The sequence below is a fragment of the Dendrobates tinctorius genome, unplaced genomic scaffold (genome assembly GCF_039654945.1).
Source record: "Dendrobates tinctorius isolate UK_male_01 unplaced genomic scaffold, ASM3965494v1 ptg000116l, whole genome shotgun sequence".
Classification (NCBI taxonomy): domain Eukaryota; kingdom Metazoa; phylum Chordata; class Amphibia; order Anura; family Dendrobatidae; genus Dendrobates; species Dendrobates tinctorius.
Genome location: NW_027361784.1, coordinates 44,630,834 through 44,654,869, shown reverse-complemented (window position 1 = coordinate 44,654,869; position 24,036 = coordinate 44,630,834). Strand labels below are relative to the sequence as shown.

The 24,036-nt window shown below is 43.8% G+C and overlaps 1 protein-coding gene across 1 annotated transcript in view; it reads left to right on the top strand.

The window, feature by feature from the left end:
• Window positions 1-24,036, top strand: part of COL22A1 (collagen type XXII alpha 1 chain) — a 608,111-nt gene that overhangs the window by 62,430 nt on the left and 521,645 nt on the right. Inside the window, exon 3 of the mRNA XM_073590381.1 lies at window positions 10,516-11,082. Within this exon, the coding sequence (XP_073446482.1) occupies window positions 10,516-11,082 (567 nt within the window). The remainder of the gene's footprint in view (window positions 1-10,515; window positions 11,083-24,036) is intronic.

The following is a 24,036-nucleotide window of genomic DNA, read 5'->3' as shown; positions in this document are numbered from 1 at the left end:
TGAAGATGCTAGGCTTCAAAAGACTATAACAGTACTCAGGTATTTTCTAAAGACAGAGCAAAAAGGAATTTAGCACACCCCAGCAGGGAATGGCAGAAATCCAGAAAAACAAGGAAAAACAAAAGCAAAACACAAATGCAAAAAACAGAGCAGAAAACTTGGCTTTTGAGGAGCAGGAATCAGACTAGTCTCCTAGAATCCCTCAGAGAGATCACCAGCAAGGCAGAAGGACATCGGCTGCCTTATATACAGTCAGCAATTCCCGTCACCCAGCCATCATCATCCTGCCCAGATGCTTGGTAATCAGCCTCACTACCTTCCTTCACCAGAAGAGGGAGTTCATCAGACCTCAATGGTGAAGGGGAAAATGAACTCACAACACTGCCCCTATGTACAAGAATATAACTACTATAATACTGCCCCTATATACAAGAATATAACTACTATAATACTGCCCCTATGTACAAGAATATAACTACTATAATACTGCCCCACTATGTACAAGGATATAACTACTATAATACTGCTCTTATGTACAAGAATATAACTATTATAATACTGCTCCTATGTACAAGAATATAACTTCTATAATACTGCCCCCTATGTACAAGAATATAACGACTATAATACTGCCCCACTATGTACAAGAATATAACTACTATAATACTGCTCCTATGTACAAGAATATAACTACTATAATACTGCTCTTATGTACAAGAATATAACTACTATAATACTTACTTCTCATATGTACAAGAATATAACTACTATAATACTGCCTCCTATGTACAAGAATATAACTACTATAATACTGCCCCAATGTACAAGAATATAACTACTATAATACTGCTCCTATGTACAAGAATATAACTACTTTAATACTGCTCCTATGTGCATGAATATAACTACTATAATACTGCTCCTATGTACAAGAATATAACTACTATAATACTGCTCCTATGTACAAGAATATAACTACTAAAATACTGCTCCTATGTACAAGAATATAACTACTATAATACTGTCCCTATGTACAAGAATACAACTACTATAATACTGCTCTTATGTACAAGAATCTAACTACTATAATACTGCTCCTATGTACAAGAATATAACTACTATAATACTGCCCCCTATGTACAAGAATATAACTACTATAATACTGCTCCTATGTACAAGAATATAACTACTATAATACTGCTCCTATATACAAGAATATAATTACTATAATACTGCCCCTATGTACAAGAATATAACTACTATAATACTGCTCCTATGTACAAGAATATAACTACTATAATACTGCCCCTATGTACAAGAATATAACTACTATAATACTTCTCCTATGTACAAGAATATAACTATTAAAATACTGTTCCTATGTACAAGAATATAACTACTATAATACTGCCTCTATGTACAAGAATATAACTCCTATAATACTGCTCCTATGTACAAGAATATAACTACTAAAATACTGCTCCTATGTACAAGAATATAACTACTATAATACTGTCCCTATGTACAAGAATACAACTACTATAATACTGCTCCAATACAAGAATATAACTAATATAATACTGCTCCTATTTACAAGAATATAACTACTATAATACCGCTCCTATGTACAAGAATATAATTACTATAATACTGCCCCTATGTCCAAGAATATAACTACTATAATACTGCTCCTATGTACAAGAATATAACTACTATAATACTGCCCCTATGTACAAGAATATAACTACTATAATACTGCTCCTATGTTCAAGAATATAACTATTAAAATACTGCTCCTATGTACAAGAATATAACTACTATAATACTGCCCCTATGTACAAGAATATAACTACTATAATACTGCTCCTATGTACAAGAATATAACTACTATAATACTGCCCTATGTACAAGAATATAACTACTATAATACTGTCCCTATGTACAAGAATACAACTACTATAATACTGCCTCTATGTACAAGAATATAACTACTATAATACTGCTCCTATGTACAAGAATATAACTACTATAATACTGCTCCTATGTACAAGAATATAACTACTAAAATACTGCTCTTATGTACAAGAATATAACTACTATAATACTGTCCCTATGTACAAGAATACAACTACTATAATACTGCTCCTATACAAGAATATAACTACTATAATACTGCTCCTATTTACAAGAATATAACTACTATAATACCGCTCCTATATACAAGAATATAATTACTATAATACTGCCCCTATGTCCAAGAATATAACAACTATAATACTGCTCCTATGTACAAGAATATAACTACTGTAATACTGCCCCTATGTACAAGAATATAACTACTATAATACTGCTCCTATGTACAAGAATATAACTACTATAATACTGCCTCTATGTGCAAGAATATAATTACTATAATACTGCTCCTATGTACAAGAATATAACTACTATAATACTGCTCCTATGTACAAGAATATAACTACTACAGTATAATACTGTCCCTATGTACAAGAATATAACTACTATAATACTGCTCCTATGTACAAGAATAAAACTACTATAATACTGCTCCTATGTACAAGAATATAACTACTATAATACTGCTCCTATATACAAGAATATAATTACTATAATACTGCCCCTATGTACAAGAATATAACTACTATATTGCTGCCCTATGTGCAATAATTTAAATATTTTACTTCCTTCAATATACTTCGCTTTTTGTGCATAAACTGTAGGAAACTGACTCACAGAATTGATCTACTCTACAAATATGTACATATAGGCGCTTCTCACAGAATTAAAATATCATGAAAAAGTGAATTTATTTCAGTTCTTTAGTACAAATATTGAATCTCCTCTATTCTATAGAGTCATCACACACAGAGTGATCTATCTCATGGGTTTATTTCTGGTAATGTTGATGATTATGGCTTACAGTCAATGAAAACCCAAAAGTCATTATCTCAGTAAGTTAGAATAATTAACAAAAAACACCTGCAAAGGCTTCCTAAGACTAGTTTCTCGCTAGCGTTATGGGGCGCAGCGCACGGCCACTGCTAAGCTCCGCCCCGGCCACGCCCCTTCGGTAAGTTCCTCCTATGGGCGCATGACGCAGCTTGCGAGCAGTGTACCCTATATTTAGCGTTTGGTATGCTGGTCATGCGCTGGTACACTTTTGCCGGCGCATCCACCCTTTTGGCGCTGCGCCGACATGCGCCAAACGCACTGTGTTGCACTTTTGAGCCAAGAGGGAGGATGCACCCGCAAAAGTGTACCAGCACACGACCAGCATACCCAACGCTAAATATAGGGTACGCTGGTCGCATGCAGCGTCATGCGCCCATAGGAGGAGCTGACCGGAGGGGTCACGACCGGGGGCAGAGCTTAGCTGTGGCTGTGCGCTGCACCAGGTAACGCTAGGGTGAAACTAGCCTAAAGTTTTAAAAAGGTCCATTAGACTGTGTCAGTAGGCTCCACAATCATGGGGAAGACTGCTGACTTGACATTGACACACTCCACAAGGAGGGTAAGTTTTGCATTTCATTTGGAAATCAAGGTCCCAGAGTCTGGAGGAAGAGTGGAGAGACCACAATCCAAGCTGCTGGAGGTCTAGTGTGAAGCTTCCACAATCAGTGATGGTTTGGGGAGCCATGTCATCTGCTGGTGTAGGTCCACTGTGTTTTACCACGACCAAAGTCAGCGCAGCTGTCTACCAGGACATTTAGAGCACTTCATGCTTCCCTCTGCTGACAAGCTTTTTGGAGATGGAAATGTCATTCTCCAGCCGGACTTGGCCCCTGTCCACACTGCCAAATGTACCAGTACCTGGTTTACAGTATCACTGTGCTTGATTGGTAGCAAACTCGCCTGACCTTAACCCCATAGAGAATCTATGGAGTATTGTCAAGAGGAAGATGAGAGACACCAGACCCAACAATGCAGACGAGCTGAAGGCTGCCATCAAAGCAACCTGGGCTTCCATAACCCCTCAGCAGTGCCACAGGCTGATCGCCTCCATTCCACGCCACATTGATGCAGTAATTGATGCCAAAGGAGCCCCGACCAAGTATTGAGGGCATTTACTGAACACACATTTCAGCAGACCAATATTTCAGATTTTAAAATCAATTTTCAAGCTGATGTTATAAAGTATTCTAATTTACTGAGATATTGACTTTTGGGTTTTCATTGGCTGTAAGCCATAATCATCAACATTAAGGGTATGTGGACACATTGCGGATTTGGCTGTGGATCCGCAGCAGTTTTCCATTCGGTGTACAGTACCACGTAAACCTATGGAAAACAAAAACCGCTGTGCACATGCTGCGGAAAATTCCACGCAGAAACGCAGCGGTTTATTTTCCGCAGCATGTCAATTCTTTGTGTGGAATCCACAGCGTTTTTACACCTATTCCATTCTAGGAACCCGCAGGTGTAAAAACGCAGGGGAAATCTGCACAAAATCTGCACAAAATCCACAGAAAACTCGCAGGGAATCCGCAGGTAAAATGCAGGTAATTTTACCTGCAGATTCTGCAGAATCCGTGCGGAAAAATCCGTAATGGAATCAGCAGCGTATGCTATGCACATACCCGAAAAGAGATAAACACATGGATTAGATCACTCTGTGATATAGAATATAGGAGAGTCACTTTTTGTATTGAAGAACTGAAATAAATTAACTTTTTGATGATATACTAATTTTGTGAGAAGCCCCTGTGTGTACTGTATTCAGCAGATCAGCTCCTGACCACTGTGAATAGTATGAGAATAGAATAATGTAATTCCGTCCTTAAATGCCAGGGTCAACTTATAAATAATTGAAATATGTGTCCCAAAGAAGAAACGTTTAAAATAGCGGACACCATCGTGCACGTGACGCCATGGTTGCTGTTGCTTTCATACACACTGTACATATTTAGTAAAGAATTTCGAGATTAGAATTAGAAGCTGATCTGTATCTGATGAGGGATGAGATATACAGTATATATATATATATATATATATATTATTTCCTTTACACATCGCTTCTTGATGTGAATCTCAAATATTCTCAATTGGATTCAGGTCTCGGGAACATGAGGGTAAGACAATGGCATCAATGCCTTCGTTGTCCAGGTGCTGCCCACACACTGTGGAATTGTCCTGATGCAGGAGGAACCAAGGGCGCCTTTACCAACGTAAAGTCTAATAGAAGCTCTGACGATTTCATCCTGGCACCTAACATTGGTCAGGGACCATTGATTATGGAATGGAGGGTTATACCCAATCAAAGAATGTGCGATCTTTGCTGTTCCACCACCAAACTAACAATGCTGGATGATGTTGAAGATAGCAAAAGGTTCAACAAGATATCTCCAGACTCTGTCGTATGCTCAGAGTTGTTGCTTTTATCTCTAATGAGAATCTGTGACTAATGGCGGACCTGCCGAACCTAGCATACATAGCCGGAAGGCAATTGATGCCGGGCTGTGAAATTAAGTCCTACTTTGTTGGACCCTCATGGAGTCTAATTCTTACACTTCAGTCAGAATCATGCACAAAAGTAGCCGGTGGAGAGTTGACATTGCTCTTTTCTTCCCCCTTGAACAAAGGAGCAGATCATGGTCCTGCTGTGGGGTTGATGCCCTTCTATGGCCCTACCTTGCTCTCCTTGGATTATAGCCTATGTCCTGGTATCTGCTCCATGCTCTGGAGACTGAGGAGGCACAACAAACCTTCCTGAGGTGGCACCATCCTAGAGGAACCAGACGGACTACCTGTTCTATCTGAATGGCTGCAGGTACGGCCTTGTCCTGTCAGTAGTCACAAAGTCACTAGAAAAACTAGAGAGGAATCAATCAGGAAGGAGGATAGAGGAATTGTCGGTGGCCACCATTCCCTTTTCATGGGTCTTCTTGCAGTTCCTCTCCAGTGCTTCATTTGTCACTTTCACCAAAGCTGTTGACATTGATTCACAATCTCTGACAATACGGAAATTTTAGTAACTTGTGATTATACTGAAATGTGCAAATATTCAAAGAAGTCTTGAGCTTTAGTCCCCAAATGGGAAGTAGGGGAGGATGAACACCCAGTGCACTTTCCTATGTATACAAATGTCGGTACTCCCCCATCCCACTGCTAATCTAATAACGTGGGAGTCTTATAGGACGGTAGTACCTTTCTTTCTCAGAGGTCAGTGGAGATCTGACATCCACCAGTCGCCTTTTCAATCATTTTTCTTTCAAGAGAAGGAAACAAAAGAGGCAGAAGAACAAAAACGTACTGAGATGGGGGGGACATGGGAGAGAGATTCCCTAAAGAGATGCAAAGTGGATGCCTTGTAGTGACTGAATAGCAAGGGGTTTGCTAGAGTAAAAATGTTATAGAGATCATATCTTCTCTTCTGCGATTTGGACAAATATTTACAATAGTACAATTGTTAATAAATCCGGAATGAAAAAAGAAAAATATCATTTGATATAATATAATAATAATAGTAGTAATACCTCTTTGTTTCCTATTGTTCATTTATTCCTCTCGTTTTTTAGTTTTATGCTACAATCTCTATATATAAAACTGAATGTATGTGTGTATCACCAACCAATCACGAAGCATCTTTCATTTAACCCGAGCTGTTAAAAAAATAGCTGAGCTGTGATTGGTTGCTATGAGCAACAGCATGTGTGTGTGTGTCAGCCAAGCTCACTCCACATAGCACCAACCAATCACTAAGCATCTTTCATTTCACCACAGCTGTTTAAAAGATGCTGAGCTGTGATTGGTTGCTATGAGCAACAGTTTTCCCACTCCAAAAAACACCTCAGCAGACACTGACATGGTGGGAGGAATATAGCATCCCTGGGAACATAAGCTCCCAGCCATTGTCTGCCCCCCAGAAAGGAGCAGAGAGCACATGACAGAAATGAATCCCCCCTCCCGTGCCCATATGCACATCACACATCCTCCATCCCATAGGCACATCTTCCCTCTTAAAGCGATCATTGGTATGGAAGTTAGGGTAAATCCATCCAGCGCTTTGGTACTGACCCCAGGCCTCTCTTAAAGGGATCTCCGGTATGGAAGTCAGGGCAAATCCCTCAGTGCTCTGATTCTGACCCCAGGCCTCTATTAAATGGATCAATGGTATGGAAGTCGGGACAAATCCAGTGCTTTGGTTCTAATACCAGGCCTCTCTGAGGGTGGTTTCACATTAGCGTTTCAGGCCGCAACGTCGGTCTGCGCACAGCCGCCGCTAAGCCCCGCCCCCTGTCGCGCCTCCTCTGGTAGCTCCGCCTAGGGGTGCATGATGCTGCATGCAACCTGCGTCTCCTATCTTTAGCACTGAGGACGCAGGCCGTGCGCAGGTATGCATTTGGCGGCGCATGCGTCCTTTTGATGGTGCGCCAACCAGGGCCAAACGCAACCTGTTGCAATTTGGTGCGCTCGGCGCACCGTCAAAAGGACGCATGCACTGCCAAACGCATACCTGCGCATGGCCTGAGTCCCCAGTGCTAAAGATAGGGGACGTAGGTCACATGCAGCGTCATGCGCCCCTAGGCGGAGCTACCGGAGGAGGCGTGGCAGGGGCGGGGCTTAGCGGCGACTGTGTGCAGGCCGACGCTGCGGCCTGAAACGCTAATGTGAAACCACCCTTAAAGGGATCCTCGGTATGAAAGTTAGGGCAATTCCACTCAGCATTCTGGTTCTGACCCCAGGCTCTCTTAAAGGGATCCCCGGTATGGAAGTTAGGGTAATTACCTTCAAATGCTCAGGTACTGACCCCATGCTCTCTTAAAGAGATCTCCTGTATGGAAGTTAGGTCAAATCCCTCAGAGCTCTGAATCTGACCCCAGGATTCTATTAAAAGGATCATTGGTATGGAAGTCAGGGCAAATCCTTTCAGCGCTCTGGTTCTGATCTCAGGCTCTCTTAAAGGTATCCTCGATACCGAAGTGAGGGCAAATCCACTCTGCGCTTTGGTAGAGACCCCAGGCCTCTCTTAAAGGGAACTCCGGTATGGAAGTTAGGGTAAATCCCTCAGCGCTCTGATTCTCACCCCAGGCTTCTATTAAAGAGATCCCTTGTTATTAAAGTTAGGGCTATTCCACTCAGTTCTGACCCCAGGCTAATGGGATGATGTGGGATATTAGGGGGAGTAGTCCGGTGGCTCTGGCTGAGGGGACGATGTGGGATATTAGGGGTAGTAGTCCGGTAGCTCTGGCTGAGGGGATGATGTGGGATATTAGGGGTAGTAGTCCAGTGGTTTTGACGGGATGATGTGGGATATTAGTAGTCCAGTAGCTCTGGCTGATGGGATGATGTGAGATATTAGGGGTAGTAGTCCGGTGGCTCTGGCTGATGGGATGATGTGGGATATTAGGGGTAGTAGTCCGGTGGCTCTGGCTGAGGGGATGATGTGGGATATTAGGGGTAGTAGTCCGGTAGCTCTGGCTGAGGGGATGATGTGGGATATTAGGGGTAGTAGTCCAGTGGTTTTGACGGGATGATGTGGGATATTAGTAGTCCAGTAGCTCTGGCTGATGGGATGATGTGAGATATTAGGGGTAGTAGTCCGGTGGCTCTGGCTGATGGGATGATGTGGGATATTAGGGGTAGTAGTCCGGTGGCTCTGGCTGAGGGGATGATGTGGGATATTAGGGGTAGTAGTCTGGCGGCTGTGACGGGACGATGTGGAATATATGGGGTAGTAGTCCTATGGCTATGGCTGACGGGATGATGTGGGATTTTAGTAGTCCGGTGGCTCTGGCTGATGGGATGATGTGGGATATTAGTGGTAGTAGTCCGGTGGCTCTGGCTGAGGGGACGATGTGGGATATTAGTGGTAGTAGTCCAGTAGCTCTGGCTGATGGGATGATGTGAGATATTAGGGGTAGTAGTCCGGTGGCTCTGGCTGATGGGATGATGTGGGATATTAGGGGTAGTAGTCCGGTGGCTCTGGCTGATGGGATGATGTGGGATATTAGGGGTAGTAGTCCGGTGGCTCTGGCTGAGGGGATGATGTGGGATATTAGGGGTAGTAGTCTGGCGGCTGTGACGGGACGATGTGGAATATATGGGGTAGTAGTCCTATGGCTATGGCTGACGGGATGATGTGGGATTTTAGTAGTCCGGTGGCTCTGGCTGATGGAATGATGTGGGATATTAGTGGTAGTAGTCCGGTGGCTCTGGCTGAGGGGACGATGTGGGATATTAGTGGTAGTAGTCCAGTAGCTCTGGCTGATGGGATGATGTGAGATATTAGGGGTAGTAGTCCGGTGGCTCTGGCTGATGGGATGATGTGGGATATTAGGGGTAGTAGTCCGGTGGCAGTGACGGGACGATGTGGAATATATGGAGTAGTAGTCCTATGGCTATGGCTGACGGGATGATGTGGGATATTAGTAGTCCGGTGGCTCTGGCTGATGGGATGATGTGGGATATTAGGGGTACCGGTAGTTCTGGCTGACGGGCTGATGTGGGATATTAGGGGTAGTAGTCCGGTGGCTTTGACGGGATGATGTGGGATATTAGGGGTAGTAATCCGGTGGCTCTGGCTGACGGGATGATGTGTGATATTAGGGGTAGTAATCCGGTGGCTCTGGCTGATGGGATGATGTGGGATATTAGGGGTAGTAGTCCGGTAGTTCTGGCTGACGGGCTGATGTGGGATATTAGGGGTAGTAGTCCGGTAGTTCTGGCTGATGGGATGATGTGGGATATTAGGGGGAGTAGTCCGGTGGCTTTGACGGGATGATGTGGGATATTAGGGGTAGTAGTCCGGTAGTTCTGGCTGATGGGATGATGTGGGATATTAGGGGTAGTAGTCCGGTAGTTCTGGCTGACGTGATGATGTGGGATATTAGGGGTAGTAGTCCGGTAGTTCTGGCTGATGGGATGATGTGGGATATTAGGGGTAGTAGTCCGGTAGTTCTGGCTGATGGGAGGATGTGGGATATTATAGTAAATTTGGCTATGCGGAGTGGGCGGGGCTCTACACTCAGCTTTATATATATATATAGATATAATCATTATAATTTGTTATAACTAACCGTAGTTAGTTACTATGCCCGGGCAGCGCCGGGCTCTTCAGCTAGTATAACATATTTTTGACAGTGCATAAATTAACAATAAGAAATTAAAAATAAAAAAATCAATAATGAAGATCAGAGGTCTCTGTTTCCTGCTGAGACAGGTCAGTTCTCCGGCCACTGATTGTCTCTGTGGGGATTTCCTTCATCTTAAGAAGATACAGGAATCAGAGAATAGTTGTTTTTTTTGGGGGGGAGCTTGAAATCATAGTGAAATAATTTGAGTATTACTTTTTTTGTTTGTTTGTTTTTATCCCACTCAAAGATTTTTTTAAAAAAAGCAATTGGCTGGACATTCCCTTCAAAAATGGTTTTCCAAAGTCTTTCAATCTTTTTAGTATATAATGTTCTGTGGTTCACAGCTTTGGGATTTTACATTCAGAATTTAATTTAGCATTCAAGTATTTTTTTTTTAATTATTCTTTTTCCATTGATTTCATAGGTTGTAAGAATGTCCATTACGATTTGGTCTTCATCTTGGACACATCCTCCAGTGTAGGCAAGGAAGACTTTGAAAAAGTCCGTCAATGGGTTTCAAATTTGGTGGATACTTTTGAGATTGAGCCAGATAAGACAAGAGTGGGGGTTGTAAGGTACAGTGGAAAAACATACACAGAATTCGACCTGGGGAGATTTCAGACTCGTGACGACGTAAAAGAAGCCGCCAGGAACATTAAGTACTACGGAGGAAACACCAATACGGGAGATGCTCTTAGGTTCATCACAACATACAGTTTTTCCGAGGAGGCTGGCGGAAGACCCAGAGAACGAGCCATTAAAAAAGTTGCCATCTTGTTGACCGATGGAAGAAGTCAAGATCTGGTGTTAGAGCCAGCGACGGCCGCTCGTAAAGCTGGAATTAGGATTTTTGCTGTAGGTGTTGGGGAAGCTCTCAAAGAAGAGCTAGAAGAGATTGCATCAGAACCCAAGTCGGCTCATGTCTTCCATGTCTCTGACTACAACGCCATCGACAAAATTCGAGGGATATTGAGAAGAAGACTTTGTGAAAGTAGGTGACTCATTTTTAAATTTTTCATCCTTTAGTTTCCAACAGATGAGATGATGTTTTACTGCAGTGTTATCTGATGCAACTATCGTGAAGTTTTTTGTTTTTAATTTATTGTTTTTTTATATGACCATTTATAAAGCTCATTAATGAAAGGATTAAGCTTCTTTTAATGGGTACACATGGAAGATTGGTTGACTATAATTATCCCCGAACACATATTAACCAAGTCCAATTTTTCTTTGGCCATAAACACGTACATTATAAGGCTAATGGGACCATTAATGATCCTTCCAACCCTGAATTAAAGGCAACTATGATGATCTCCTGATTCTCCTCCAATAGATGATGACAAGGGAAAGAAGGATAAGGCATACTGAATTTCAGTATTTGATCTAAGTAGTAACATCAGCTCCCAAAGTGCAAGGCAGCATCCTACTCCCTTTCCATTGCCAAAACTTGTATAAGCATGCTCGACTAAGCCGGGGGTGCATGCCTGTAGGGGTTTCAAAACAAATAACTCTCATCCAAATGAGCATTAGGCCGATTGTTATCTGAGCTGTTTAGGCACCTGAAGGATTAAGTTATCAGTGACCACTAATGAGACGCACCAACTAAGTGATGCAATAGAGGCTCATTGACAACCTCATCTTCTAAACCCTTTCGTGCTGTTCTTTTGTGCCCTTAGATGTGAAGTTGTGATAGATGTGGATGATATTACGTTGATTCAGACTGCTCTCTTCGTATGATGTGTGCAAAGTTGTACAAGTCGTAGATTGCTGATCCTTGATTCAAGTGACATGTCTGGCTTGACTTGTTCCAAAATTGATTTGCTTGTTCTTCTGTCCCTCCATGGTGTTGATAACATCCTTCTCTAGATCCACATCACAAAGGCGTCTATTATTCTTAGGTCTTGTCTCTTTATCATCCAGATTTTGCATCTCTATGATTTGTGACTGCAGTCTCCGATACGTATTAGGAAAAAGTCATTGAAACCTGCAGACCATCTTCTATGTATGGTGTCCCCTCTGCTCTTCCCAGACAGATGAAGTAGGGAGAGAAGGATAAAAATTTGTTGAATATCAATGCCGATCTTTTTTTTTTCCTCGCAATAGACGAGTCACATCAGCACCCGTCCGGTAGTTTTCTAGGGGACCTTATAAAGGGCTTACAGGACAATTGGTTGTCATCTCATGTCAGATTCATTGTTGGTATCAGTATGTGGTAGCAATCTCTATAGTGTGCTAAAGATTTGGGGAATTTTTTTTTAGATTTTAACCTTTTTATTTTTACATTTCGTATCATGTAGACAAATGTGTTTCTGTTAAGTCAGTGTTGTCCGTGCTACGTATTGTACATTTACCGAGGACTCATAGGAACATGTGTGGTCATCTCAGCCATCGAAAATGCATTTATCCTTTAAGGGTGTCAGATTATTTGTTCCAACTTGACCTGACTAATCCTACTGGGATGGTCAGAGGTCGGAGCCTCATGGTCAGAGGTCGGAGGGTCATTGTGCATCAATATGACCTTCTTTTATCACAAATTCGAAAAGGAATGTCACAAAGCGTGACCTCTGCATGTAAACATAGATTCACGGACAATAAAAAATACAAAATGTATTAAATCAGGTTAATTCAGTATTTTCTATATACTAATTACACAAATATTGTACATATGAATATATCTATATGGATCAAATTTACCTCTGAGCATGAATATGGATCTCAGAACTTTACTGTATGAGCCGAGTCGCTTTTGTAATATTCCTCTATAAAATATAATAATGTGTGCGAGATAAATATATATATATATATATATATATATATCAATAATTAAGAAGACAAAATCTGATCTGAGCTTCAGAAGTTGTGGAGCACAGGAGTGATTCTATTCCTCCAGCTCAGGACAATGAAGGAGCTTTTCAAGTATATAATTCATCATGAGTGATCAAGGAAAACATCCACAGACTCGGCTGTGTTCTGGCATGTTTAGACAAAATACAACCAGACAAATTATCGCGTTAGTGAGACACTTAGTAAAATCCCTCTGGTATCATTTGAAATGTACAGTGACCGAACAATTTCTTTTTATTCAAAACTAATCATGTGGTTGGAGCTTTGAAAATTAAAAACACTATATCAAATAAAATATTAAAACTGTCCACTATTTATGGAATATTAAAAGAATATAAATACTATAATACTGCCTTCAAAATCCAGGGATATACTGTATCTATTATAATACTGCTCCTATGTAAAAGAATATAACTAGCAGGGGCAGGACTACCGCGGTCGCAGCTGCCCGGAGTCCTTGGGGACCTGATCACGGAGCTGCAGCCGCTCATTGGCTGTGCAGCTCCGTTCTTTGATTGGCTGCCAGGCTGCAATTGGCCTGACAGGATGGCTGCTCTGTGCGCACAGGACCTGTGATGAGGTCACAGGAGGGGAAAAGTCAGAGGTCACATGATCAGGAGCCTCTGTGTCTGCAGGACTCTGCCATGCTGATTGTCATAGTGCACTGCTGGAAGAGGGTAAGTTTATGTGTGGGGTCAGGAGGGGTTTACAGGGTGGATGTAGCAGAGACGTGTGTGCACGAGGTGAGCGGAGCCGTGTGTGTCGAGGTGTACGGTGCAGAGCCGAGTGTACGAAGTGTACGGATTGGAGCCGCATGTGTATGAGGTGGACGGAGAGGAGCCGCGAGTGTACAAGGTGCATGGAGCGGAGCGTGTACGAGGTTTAAGGAGAGGAGCCGCGTGTGTACGAGGTGTATGGAGCGGAGCATGTACAAGGTGTACAGAGCGGAGCCGCATGTGTACGAGGTGTGCGGAGCGGAGCTACATGTGTACGAGGTGTGCAGAGTGGAGCCGCGCATGTACGAGGTGTACGGAGTGGAGATGTGCGTGTATTTTGGCATGCGGGCCTCATTTGAAAGTTCGCACCGGTGCCCATAACTTTGTAGTTACGCCATTGATAACTAGAATAATACTGCCCTCTATGTAGGAGAAAATAACTACTATAATACCGCCCCTATGTACAAGCATATAACTACTATAATACTGCCCCCTATGTAGAAGAATATAACTACTATAATACTGCCCCCTATGTAGAAGAATATAACTACTATAATACTCCCCCTATGTACAAGAATATAACTACTATAATACTGCTCCTATGTACAAGAATATAACTACTATAATACTGCTCCTATGTACAAGAATATAACTACTATAATACTGCTCCCTATGTACAAGAATATAAATACTATAATCCTGCTCCTATGGACAAGAATATAATCACTGTAATACTGCACCATATGTACAAGAATATAACTACTATAATACTGCCCATATATACAAGAATATAACTACTATAATACTGCTCCAATGTACAAGAATATAACTACTATAATACTGCCACTATGTACAAGAATATAACTACTATAATACTGCTCCTATGTACAAGAATATAACTACTAAAATACTGCCTCCTATGTACTAGAATATAACTACTATATTACTGCTCCTATGTGCAAGAATATAATCACTATAATACTGCACCATATGTACAATAATATAACTACTATAATTCTGCTCCTATATAAAAGAATATACTATAATACTGCCCCCTATATACAGGAATATAACTACTATAATACTGCTCCTATGTACAAGAATATAACTACTATAATACTGCTCCTATGTACAAGAATATAACTACTATAATACTGCCCCTATGTACAAGAATATAACTACTATAATACTGCCCCTATGTACTAGAATATAACTACTATAATACTGCTCCTATGTGCAAGAATATAACTACTATAATACTGCCCCTATGTACAAGAATATAACTACTGTAATACTGCCCCTATGTACAAGAATATAACTACTATAATACTGCTCCTATGTACAAGAATATAACTACTATAATACTGCCCCTATGTACAAGAATATAACTACTATAATACTGCTCCTATGTACAAGAATATAACTACTATAATACTGCTCCTATGTACAAAAATATAGCCACTATAATACTGCCCCTATGTACAAGAATATAACTACTATAATACTGCCCCTATGTACAAGAATATAACTACTATAATACTGCCCCTATGTACAAGAATATAACTACTATAATACTGCCCCTATGTACAAGAATATAACTACTATAATACTGCCCCCTATGTAAAAGAATATAACTACTATAATACTGCCCCTATGTACAAGATTATAACTACTATAATGCTGCTCCTATGTACAAGAATATGATTGCTATAACACTATATACAATGGAATATTTCTAATACAATACTAAGTTTACTTACTTTTGATATATAGTCTCCTCATTATAAATAAATCTCTCTAGGATGTAATCTTTACTATCTCACTGCTCCTTGTATTAAATATCAGTTAGTAATATTTCACACTTGTCTTCATGGCGGTTCAGTCATAAATCCTGTCAGGAATGCTTTCTATAATAAATCAAAGAAGATGTCTGAGCAAAGTATAAGTGGGAGATGTCAGGATCCTGTCAGCGCCGATGTGCAGCCTCCGCTGAGCAGGGACTCACCCGCACTGGAGGGGGGCCCGGGGTCAGGTACAGCCAGAAAGTACAGATACACAGGACCTGTGGACGCTGAAATTTAGCAAGCAGTCACAGGACCTACGGTCTTGTGACTGCAAGGGGGCGGGGCTTAGCGTCCTGCTTTCAGAGATGGCAGGGCACTATACAGAAATACACAGAGTCAGGCAAAATGGAGGTCATACACAGAGATATCAGTAAAGTACCAGGGATGAGACAGAACGGATAGTCAGGGCCAAGCAGAAGTAAAAACCAAACAGACATAGAAGGTACCAAGCAGGATCCAAAGCATTATCCAGAGAACAGACCGAGTCATACACAGAGAATCAAGCAACCAGAACACAGCACAGACACACTCAGGGGTCACCACTAGAGTTGAGCGAAACGGGTCGAAAAAATTCAAAAGTCGCCGACTTTTGGCAAAGTCGGGTTTCATGAAACGAAACCCGACCCTAGGATGAAGTCGGCCACGAGGTCGGCGACTTACGCGCCAAAGTCGCGTTTCAAAAGTTTGTTTTGCGCTCTTTTTCAGCCAATCAGGATCCACGGACACTGTGGGCAACGTGATGACCTAGGCACGAGTCACCACCATCTTTCAGAAGGGCATGCAAGTGATTGGCTTGCTTTGGTGGGCGTCACAGGTGGTATAAAAGGGCGTGCACGCCGACCGCCATCTTACTTCTGCCGATCTTAGTATAGGGAGAGGTTGCTGCTGATTCTGTAGGGAGAGCGTTAGGCAGGGAAGAAGAAAAAAAAACTGCTTCTGCTGCTAGCGATTGTGCCTGTACAACACACAAGTCACTGTGTGTGCAGTGCAAGGGGAGGCTATATTGTGGTGTATCAGTGGTGTTGGTTGTTGGGCTGCCTTTTAAGGCTTCCTGACACGCTGGCATTGCTGTTTACCCACTGCTCCGCAAACTGCTTTTTTAAAAGCAATCCAATCTCCCTTATCCTCTAGTCACTTTTGTCACAGCTGTGCCATCGAGCGTGTCACATAGCGCTCAGATATCAGTGGGCCTCACACAATCCACAAGTGTCCAGTGTCCAAAAAAATCTCCATTATCCTCTCGTCACTTTGGTCACAGTCAGCTGTGCCATCGAGCGTGTTACATAGCGCTCAGATATCAGTGGGCCTCACACAATCCACAAGTGTCCAGTGTCCAAAAGTGTACGCAGAGATTCAAAATCTCCATTATCCTCTCGTCACTTTGGTCACAGGCAGCTGTGCCATCGAGCGTGTCACATAGCGCTCAGATATCAGTGGGCCTCACACAATCCACAAGTGTCCAGTGTCCAAAAGTGTACGCAGAGATTCAAAATCTCCATTATCCTCTCGTCACTTTGGTCACAGGCAGCTGTGCCATCGAGCGTGTCACATAGCGCTCAGATATCAGTGGGCCGCACACAATCCACAAGTGTCCAGTGTCCAAAAGTGTACGCAGAGATTCAAAATCTCCATTATCCTCTCGTCACTTTGGTCACAGGCAGCTGTGCCATCGAGCGTGTCACATAGCGCTCAGATATCAGTGGGCCTCACACAATCCAAAAGTGTCCACTGTCCACAAGTGTGTGCAGAAATTCTAAATCTCCCCTGTCCTATAGACACCTTGTACCTTGTTTTACATTACTATATAGTTTGTTGGATTTTGTCTACATTTCTACCAAAAATGAGGAAGGCTGGTGGAAGAGGCCGTGGAATTGGGCGGGGGTTGGCAGCTGGTAATGATGGTGTTGGTGGTGGATCTGATGGTAGTGGCAAGAGCAAAATAGGACCGAATGCAGGAGGTGCTGACCCTCCGTCATCGTCTGGCTACATAAGGCCTCGAACGCTTAGTTTTCTAGGAGTTGGCAAACCGCTTTTAAAGGCAGAGCATCAGGAAAAAGTTTTGTCTTACATTGCTGACTCAGCCTCCAGCTCTATCGCCTCCTCTTCTTCAGTTGTAAAAAGTAAAAGCACTGAGTCGTCATTGGAGGCTCATGTTCATGAACCACACCTTTCCTTGTGTCCTTCACCCCAACCAAGATTGAAGGATGACGCAGGCCATACTACAGATTACTCCATGGAGCTGTTTTCACATACCATGCCTGGATTATCAAGTCAAATGGTGAATTACCCAGGCCAAGATGAATCTGACATGGAGTGCACTGATGCACAGCCGCTGATGGATGATTCTGCTGGTACATTCACTCAGAGCACTACATTGTCCTCGCAGTGTACAGAGCCAGATTTTGACCCTGATGAGACTCAGGTGCCCCTTCCCGCACACTATACCACCATACACGGTGACACAGAGAAAGGTGCACATGACATAGAAGAGGACGTGATGGATGACCCAGTTGTTGACCCAGATTGGCATCCATTGGGGGAAGAGGGTGCTGCTTCCAATAGCTCAGATGAGGAGCATCCACAGCAGACATCGACATCGCAACAGCTGTTATCTGGCAGGCCCGGAGCACTCCAAAGACAGGTTCCAAACATCAAAAGAGTTGCTGGACAGCTTGTCCAGAGGGTCAAAAGATCACAGCGTGCTAGGCCGCAAAATGTCTGCCAAAGTAGGAAGAGTGCAGTGTGGCACTTTTTTGAACAAAATCCTCATGATCAGGCCAAGGTTATCTGTAAGAAGTGCGCAAAGACCTTTAGCCGAGGGAAAAATCTGAAAAATTTGAATACCAGTTGCATGCTTAGACATTTAACCAGCATGCACTTGCAAGCGTGGACACAACACCAAACCTCAAGTGCCACATGTGCAACTGATCACAACGAAGGTAGTCAGTAATGCTACATTGTTTCCCCCACTGTAAGCCCACCGGTTAGCACAGCAGCAAATGTTGAGGTGTCGTTGCAAGGCCACAGCAGTCAGGGAATCCCACTGTTATATCAACGAAAGACTGATTCTAGGCCATCAGAAAGAACACCAACTCCATCACCATCATCAACCCTCTCTCAGTCCGCCCTGTCCACCGCTACTTCCACCATATGCAGCTCTCAAGTCCAGCTCACCCTCCCAGACACTATGAGTAGGTCAAGAAAGTACTCAGTCTCTCATCCGCGTACACTGGGTTTGAACGCCCACATTGCCAAACTAATCTCGTTTGAGATGATGCCCTTTCGGTTGGTGGAAAGCACAGCTTTCCGCGAACTCATGGCCTATGCAGTACCACGCTATGACCTACCCAGTCGCCACTTCTTCTCTCGCAAAGCCATCCCAGCCCTCCACCATCATGTGAAAGACCGCATTGTCCATGCACTCAAGCAGTCAGTGAGCGGAAAGGTGCACCTCACAACTGATGCATGGTCCAGTCGGCATGGCCAGGGCCGTTACGTGTCCATCACTGTGCACTGGGTTAATGTGGTGGATGCAGGGTCCACAGGGGACAGTGCTGGTGGGACAGTGCTGCCTAGCCCACGGTATAGGAAACAGTTGGCTGTAGGCGTTCGACCCTCCTCCTCCTCCTCCTCCAGAAGCGAAAGCTCGTCCACAGAGCGCAGTCGTACGAGCACTCCATCTGCAGCTGCCACTGTTGCACACGATGTGTCCCCCTATCGAGCAGCTAGTGGAAAGCGTCAGCAGGCTGTGTTGCAGATGATGTGTTTGGGCGACAGACACACCGCCGAGGTGCTGGCCGAGTACTTGAAGCGACAAACTGAGTCATGGCTGGGCAGTGTACATCTTGAGGCAGGGAAGGTAGTTAGTGATAACGGCCGTAATTTTGTGGCAGCCATAGCCCTTTCAAAACTCAGCCACATACCTTGCTTGGCTCACACCTTGAACCTGGTGGTGCAGTGCTTCCTCAAAAATTATCCGGAGTTAACAGCCCTGCTCCAGAAGGTGCGAAGACTGTGCGCGCACATCCGCCGGTCGCCTGTACACTCCGTTCGTATGCAGAAGCTGCAGCGATTGCTCCACCTTCCCAACCACCGCCTCATTATCGACATTGCAACAAGGTGGAACTCCACCCTGCACATGGTGGAGCGGCTGTGCGAGCAGAGGCAGGCCATAATGCATTTGTGGGAGGATACACGGCCAGGCACTTTGAGAGCAGACCTGGAGTTGACAGGAGTGCAGTGGTCGAAGCTGAAAGACCTTTGTAAAGTCCTTCAGTGTTTTGAGGAATGCACACGGCTGGTAAGCGCAGACGACGCCATCCTAAGCATGAGCATCCCACTTATGCGTCTGCTCATGCAAACTTTGACGCACCTTAAGGAGCAGGCGTCTGCAGCCAATGTTGATGAGGAGGAAGAGGAGGAGGGAATCCTTGATGACATTCAGCCATTGTCTGCTCAGGGACCTCTCCTGGACGAGGTGGAGGAAGAAGAGGAGGAGGAGGAGGAGGATGATGGGGATGATTACTTAGGGGAGGAGGATGCATCTCGTGGGGCAAGTGAAAATGTTGGCGTGGCAAGGTCTGGTACAGGGTTTGTGCGTGACTGGAGGGATGTGGATTTGCCAGAAAGTGCTCCTCCACCCAGCACTCGCAGTGCATCATTGACACCGGGAACATTGGCCCACATGTCAGATTATGCCTTGCGGATCCTAAAAAGGGACCCCCGCATTGCCAAAATGATGAACGATGACGACTACTGGTTGGCCAGCATCCTGGATCCACGCTATAAAGGCAAATTACAAAACATCATGCCACAGGAGAACCTTGACCTAATATTGGCTAATAAACAAGCAACTCTGGTAAATCGGTTGCTTGAGGCATTCCCAGCACACAGCAGCGGTGATGGTTCTCACACGAGCCGTACGGGCCGGGGGCAGCTTGGCAGAGGTGTTCGTGGTGCACACAGCAGAAGTGGCGTTGGAGACAGGGGTTTCATGACAATGTTGTGGACTGATTTTTCAAATACCGCTCACACAACTGGTAATACTGCATCGATGGAAAGTGACAGGAGACAGCAGTTGTCAACTATGGTTACAAACTACTTTTCCTCCCATATCGATGTTCTCCCACACAGGTCATTCCCCTTTGACTATTGGGCCGCTAAACTGGACACCTGGCCTGAATTGGCCCAATATGCCTTACAGGAGCTCGCTTGCCCAGCTGCAAGTGTGCTATCGGAAAGAGTCTTCAGTGCAGCTGGATCAATCCTGACAGAAAAAAGGACCCGTCTGTCAACCCAAAATGTGGATGATCTAACCTTCATTAAAATGAACCACGCATGGGTTTCCAAGGATTTTGTCCCACCTTCCCCTGATGACACATAGGGTGACAGAAAAATGGCTTGCTTTGGTCCACCTCTTCCTGGTACTTCACCTATTTCGCCTTTTGCATCAGCTGAATGTCCAACATCAACATATGCCACTTTCTAAAACTCCCTAACTGTGCTGCCTCCCCCCATGGCCGGGGTAACCACCTAGCGCACGACACCGTGCGAGTGCCGTTGCCCTGGACAGGTGGGTAGGCCGACTCTTGGGCGCGGGCACTGGCACAGGGTCCCTCATAGTGCAATCAAGTGTCTCTGATGGTGGTGGTGCACACCCACCGTCAGACACACCGCTGTACTATGAGGGGCCCAGTGCCAGTACCAACGCCCACGAGTGGGCCCCCCTTGCTTGGGCAGGGCCCCAGCATTTGCAATCTTTACCTCTCCCTGCTCCTCCGCTGTGTAATCTGGGCCGTCAAATCCATACTGTGCCTGACACCGTCTGAGCCTGCCTCCTGAGACATATATTTTGAATGTGTACGCTATCCATACATGTTATCCATTGATACGGTACCCTTTCTAACCTTTGTGCAATCACGTGCAATCCATACTGGGCCTAACACCGTCTGAGCCTGCCTCATGCTGTATAGACATATATTTTGAATGTGTACGCTATCCATACATGTTATCCGGGGATACGGTACCCTTTCTAACCTTTGTGCAATCACGTGCAATCCATACTGGGCCTAACACCGTCTGAGCCTGCCTCATGCTGTAGACATATATTTTGAATGTGTACGCTATCCATACATGTTATCCGGGGATACGGTACCCTTTCTAACCTTTGTGCAATGACGTGCAATCCATACTGGGCCTAACACCGTCTGAGCCTGCCTCATGCTGTATAGACATATATTTTGAATGTGTACGCTATCCATACATGTTATCCAGGGATACGGTACCCTTTCTAACCTTTGTGCAATGACGTGCAATCCATACTGGGCCTAACACCGTCTGAGCCTGCCTCATGCTGTATAGACATATATTTTGAATGTGTACGCTATCCATACATGTTATCCGGTGATACGTTACCCTTTCTAACCTTTGTGCAATCACGTGCAATCCATACTGGGCCTAACACCGTCTGAGCCTGCCTCATGCTGTATAGACATATATTTTGAATGTGTACGCTATTCATACATGTTATCCAGGGATACGGTACCCTTTCTAACCTTTGTGCAATCACGTGCAATCCATACTGGGCGTGAGAACGGCTGGCGAGCTGTTAAGCAAGCTACAGCACCTGTCCAGACAAGTACAGGGATTCCCTAGCGAGGAGACTTATTTGTTTGTTTTCAATGTTGGGACAGCAATTTTTGGGGAGCACTATACTCTGGAGAATGATAGATGGGGCCCACCATACACTGGAACATTCCAAAGGTGGACATCAGACACTGGAGCAGCATTTACAGGGCCCATTATACACTAGAGCATTAGAAATGGGGCCCATTATGTTTGGAGCATTATTTGGGCCCATAAGACAGTGGAGCTTCATCCATGGGGACCAACATATACTGTAGCATTATGTGGAGGTCATCATATACTGTTTCAAACATTATATGGGACCAATGATTCTGTATGTAGAAATAGATGGGCCTCGTCATGAGATGTAAAAAGTGAGGTATTTTTCATTGTACTATACCGCTATTTCTCTGCCGTATCGGAGCATGATGAGTTGTGGTATGTGTTAAAGGGGCGCTCTTTCGCCCAGGGCACATGAAAACCTGCAGCCAGCCCTCCCCCCCCACAACTTTAGCCAAATAACCCCCATTTTTCAGTGCGTAACTTATATTATGAAGTTAATTAAGGTTGACAAGCTTAAGTAAGAAGAATTGATGCTTTTGGCATTCAAATGGGCACTGTAGGTGTGTTTCCTGTCCTCCTCTCACTGCCGACTTTTATTCCCCATTGACTTACATTGGGTTTCGTGTTTCGGGAAGACCCCGACTTTTCCCTATAATCGGACGATCTTGCTCGACCCGACTTTTGGAAAGGTCGGGTTTCACGAAACGAAACGCGACCCTAAAAAACCAAAAGTCGCTCAACTCTAGTCACCACACAATGCCAAGGGTGAAAGTATAACTGACGGGGATGGGAGCGTCCTGAGGCTATAAGAAGCTTTCCCAGAACCAGGGAGAGGCCACAATCATAGCCCCAGGTGTGCAGGTAAGACAGCACCGGGATCACAACCTTTAACCCCAGAAATGCCAGTCATCAGCACTGGTTCCAGACATTAACCCCACGTGTGCGAGTCAAACCCGCACTGAGATCATGACTGGAGATAGGTAATGGTAATGGGTGCAATCAGAGGAAGAACCCATTCCCTCGACCTTTAGAAAATCCAACATTTCTGTAAGAGAAAATTGATATTTTATATATTTTTTTAATCACTTCTAGACTTTGCCATTGTAATGTCTGATTTACATCTAACTGCTAGGATAATAGAAAAAAATGGAGTCCGGCTCAACAGGACTGGATTTTCCTTTTCTTTTTCAATAAAAGAAAATTTTCATGGTCGACATGACCCAGTCGACACGTTTCGACTGCACTAAGCAGTCTTACCCATGACTTACAGTCCACTGCCTCTTTGCTATCCCTAGTGGAGGGATATGCTGCTCAGCTACTCCTGATAAAGAATATTTGTGCCATTCCCCAGATGAATCAAGATATTGAGGAAACGCATCAGGAGGCACAGAGGGTCAGTCCAGGGCTGGCTAGTGACAGGGCTAGCTGTGGACTGACCTACTAAGGGCGGGAGTCTTGGAGTGCCAGGTTCAGTACTATAACAGGGACTGAGAGGGATAATATTGGAACCCCTACTCCTTGATGTTGTGGCTAAGGAAAATAAACAATTGGTGAGATTGTGGAGATTGTTTCTTTTTCTATAATCTTTGATGAGTATATGTGAACAATGTGATATAAAATGAGCTCAATTGTGAATTAAAAAATTGGGCTATTTGTTGATTCACATAAAAGAATGATATGATGTGATGATTATCACAAACTTTCTTCTTTTCCCAAACAGGGAGCTAAAAGGTCTAATATATCCGAGAAAGGGAATGAGTATATGTGTTTTTATATATTTGTGCACTAGTGTATTGGTTCACGTAAAAGTATTGAGGTGAAAACCGTTTTATTGAAACTAATGAGTAAAAGTTA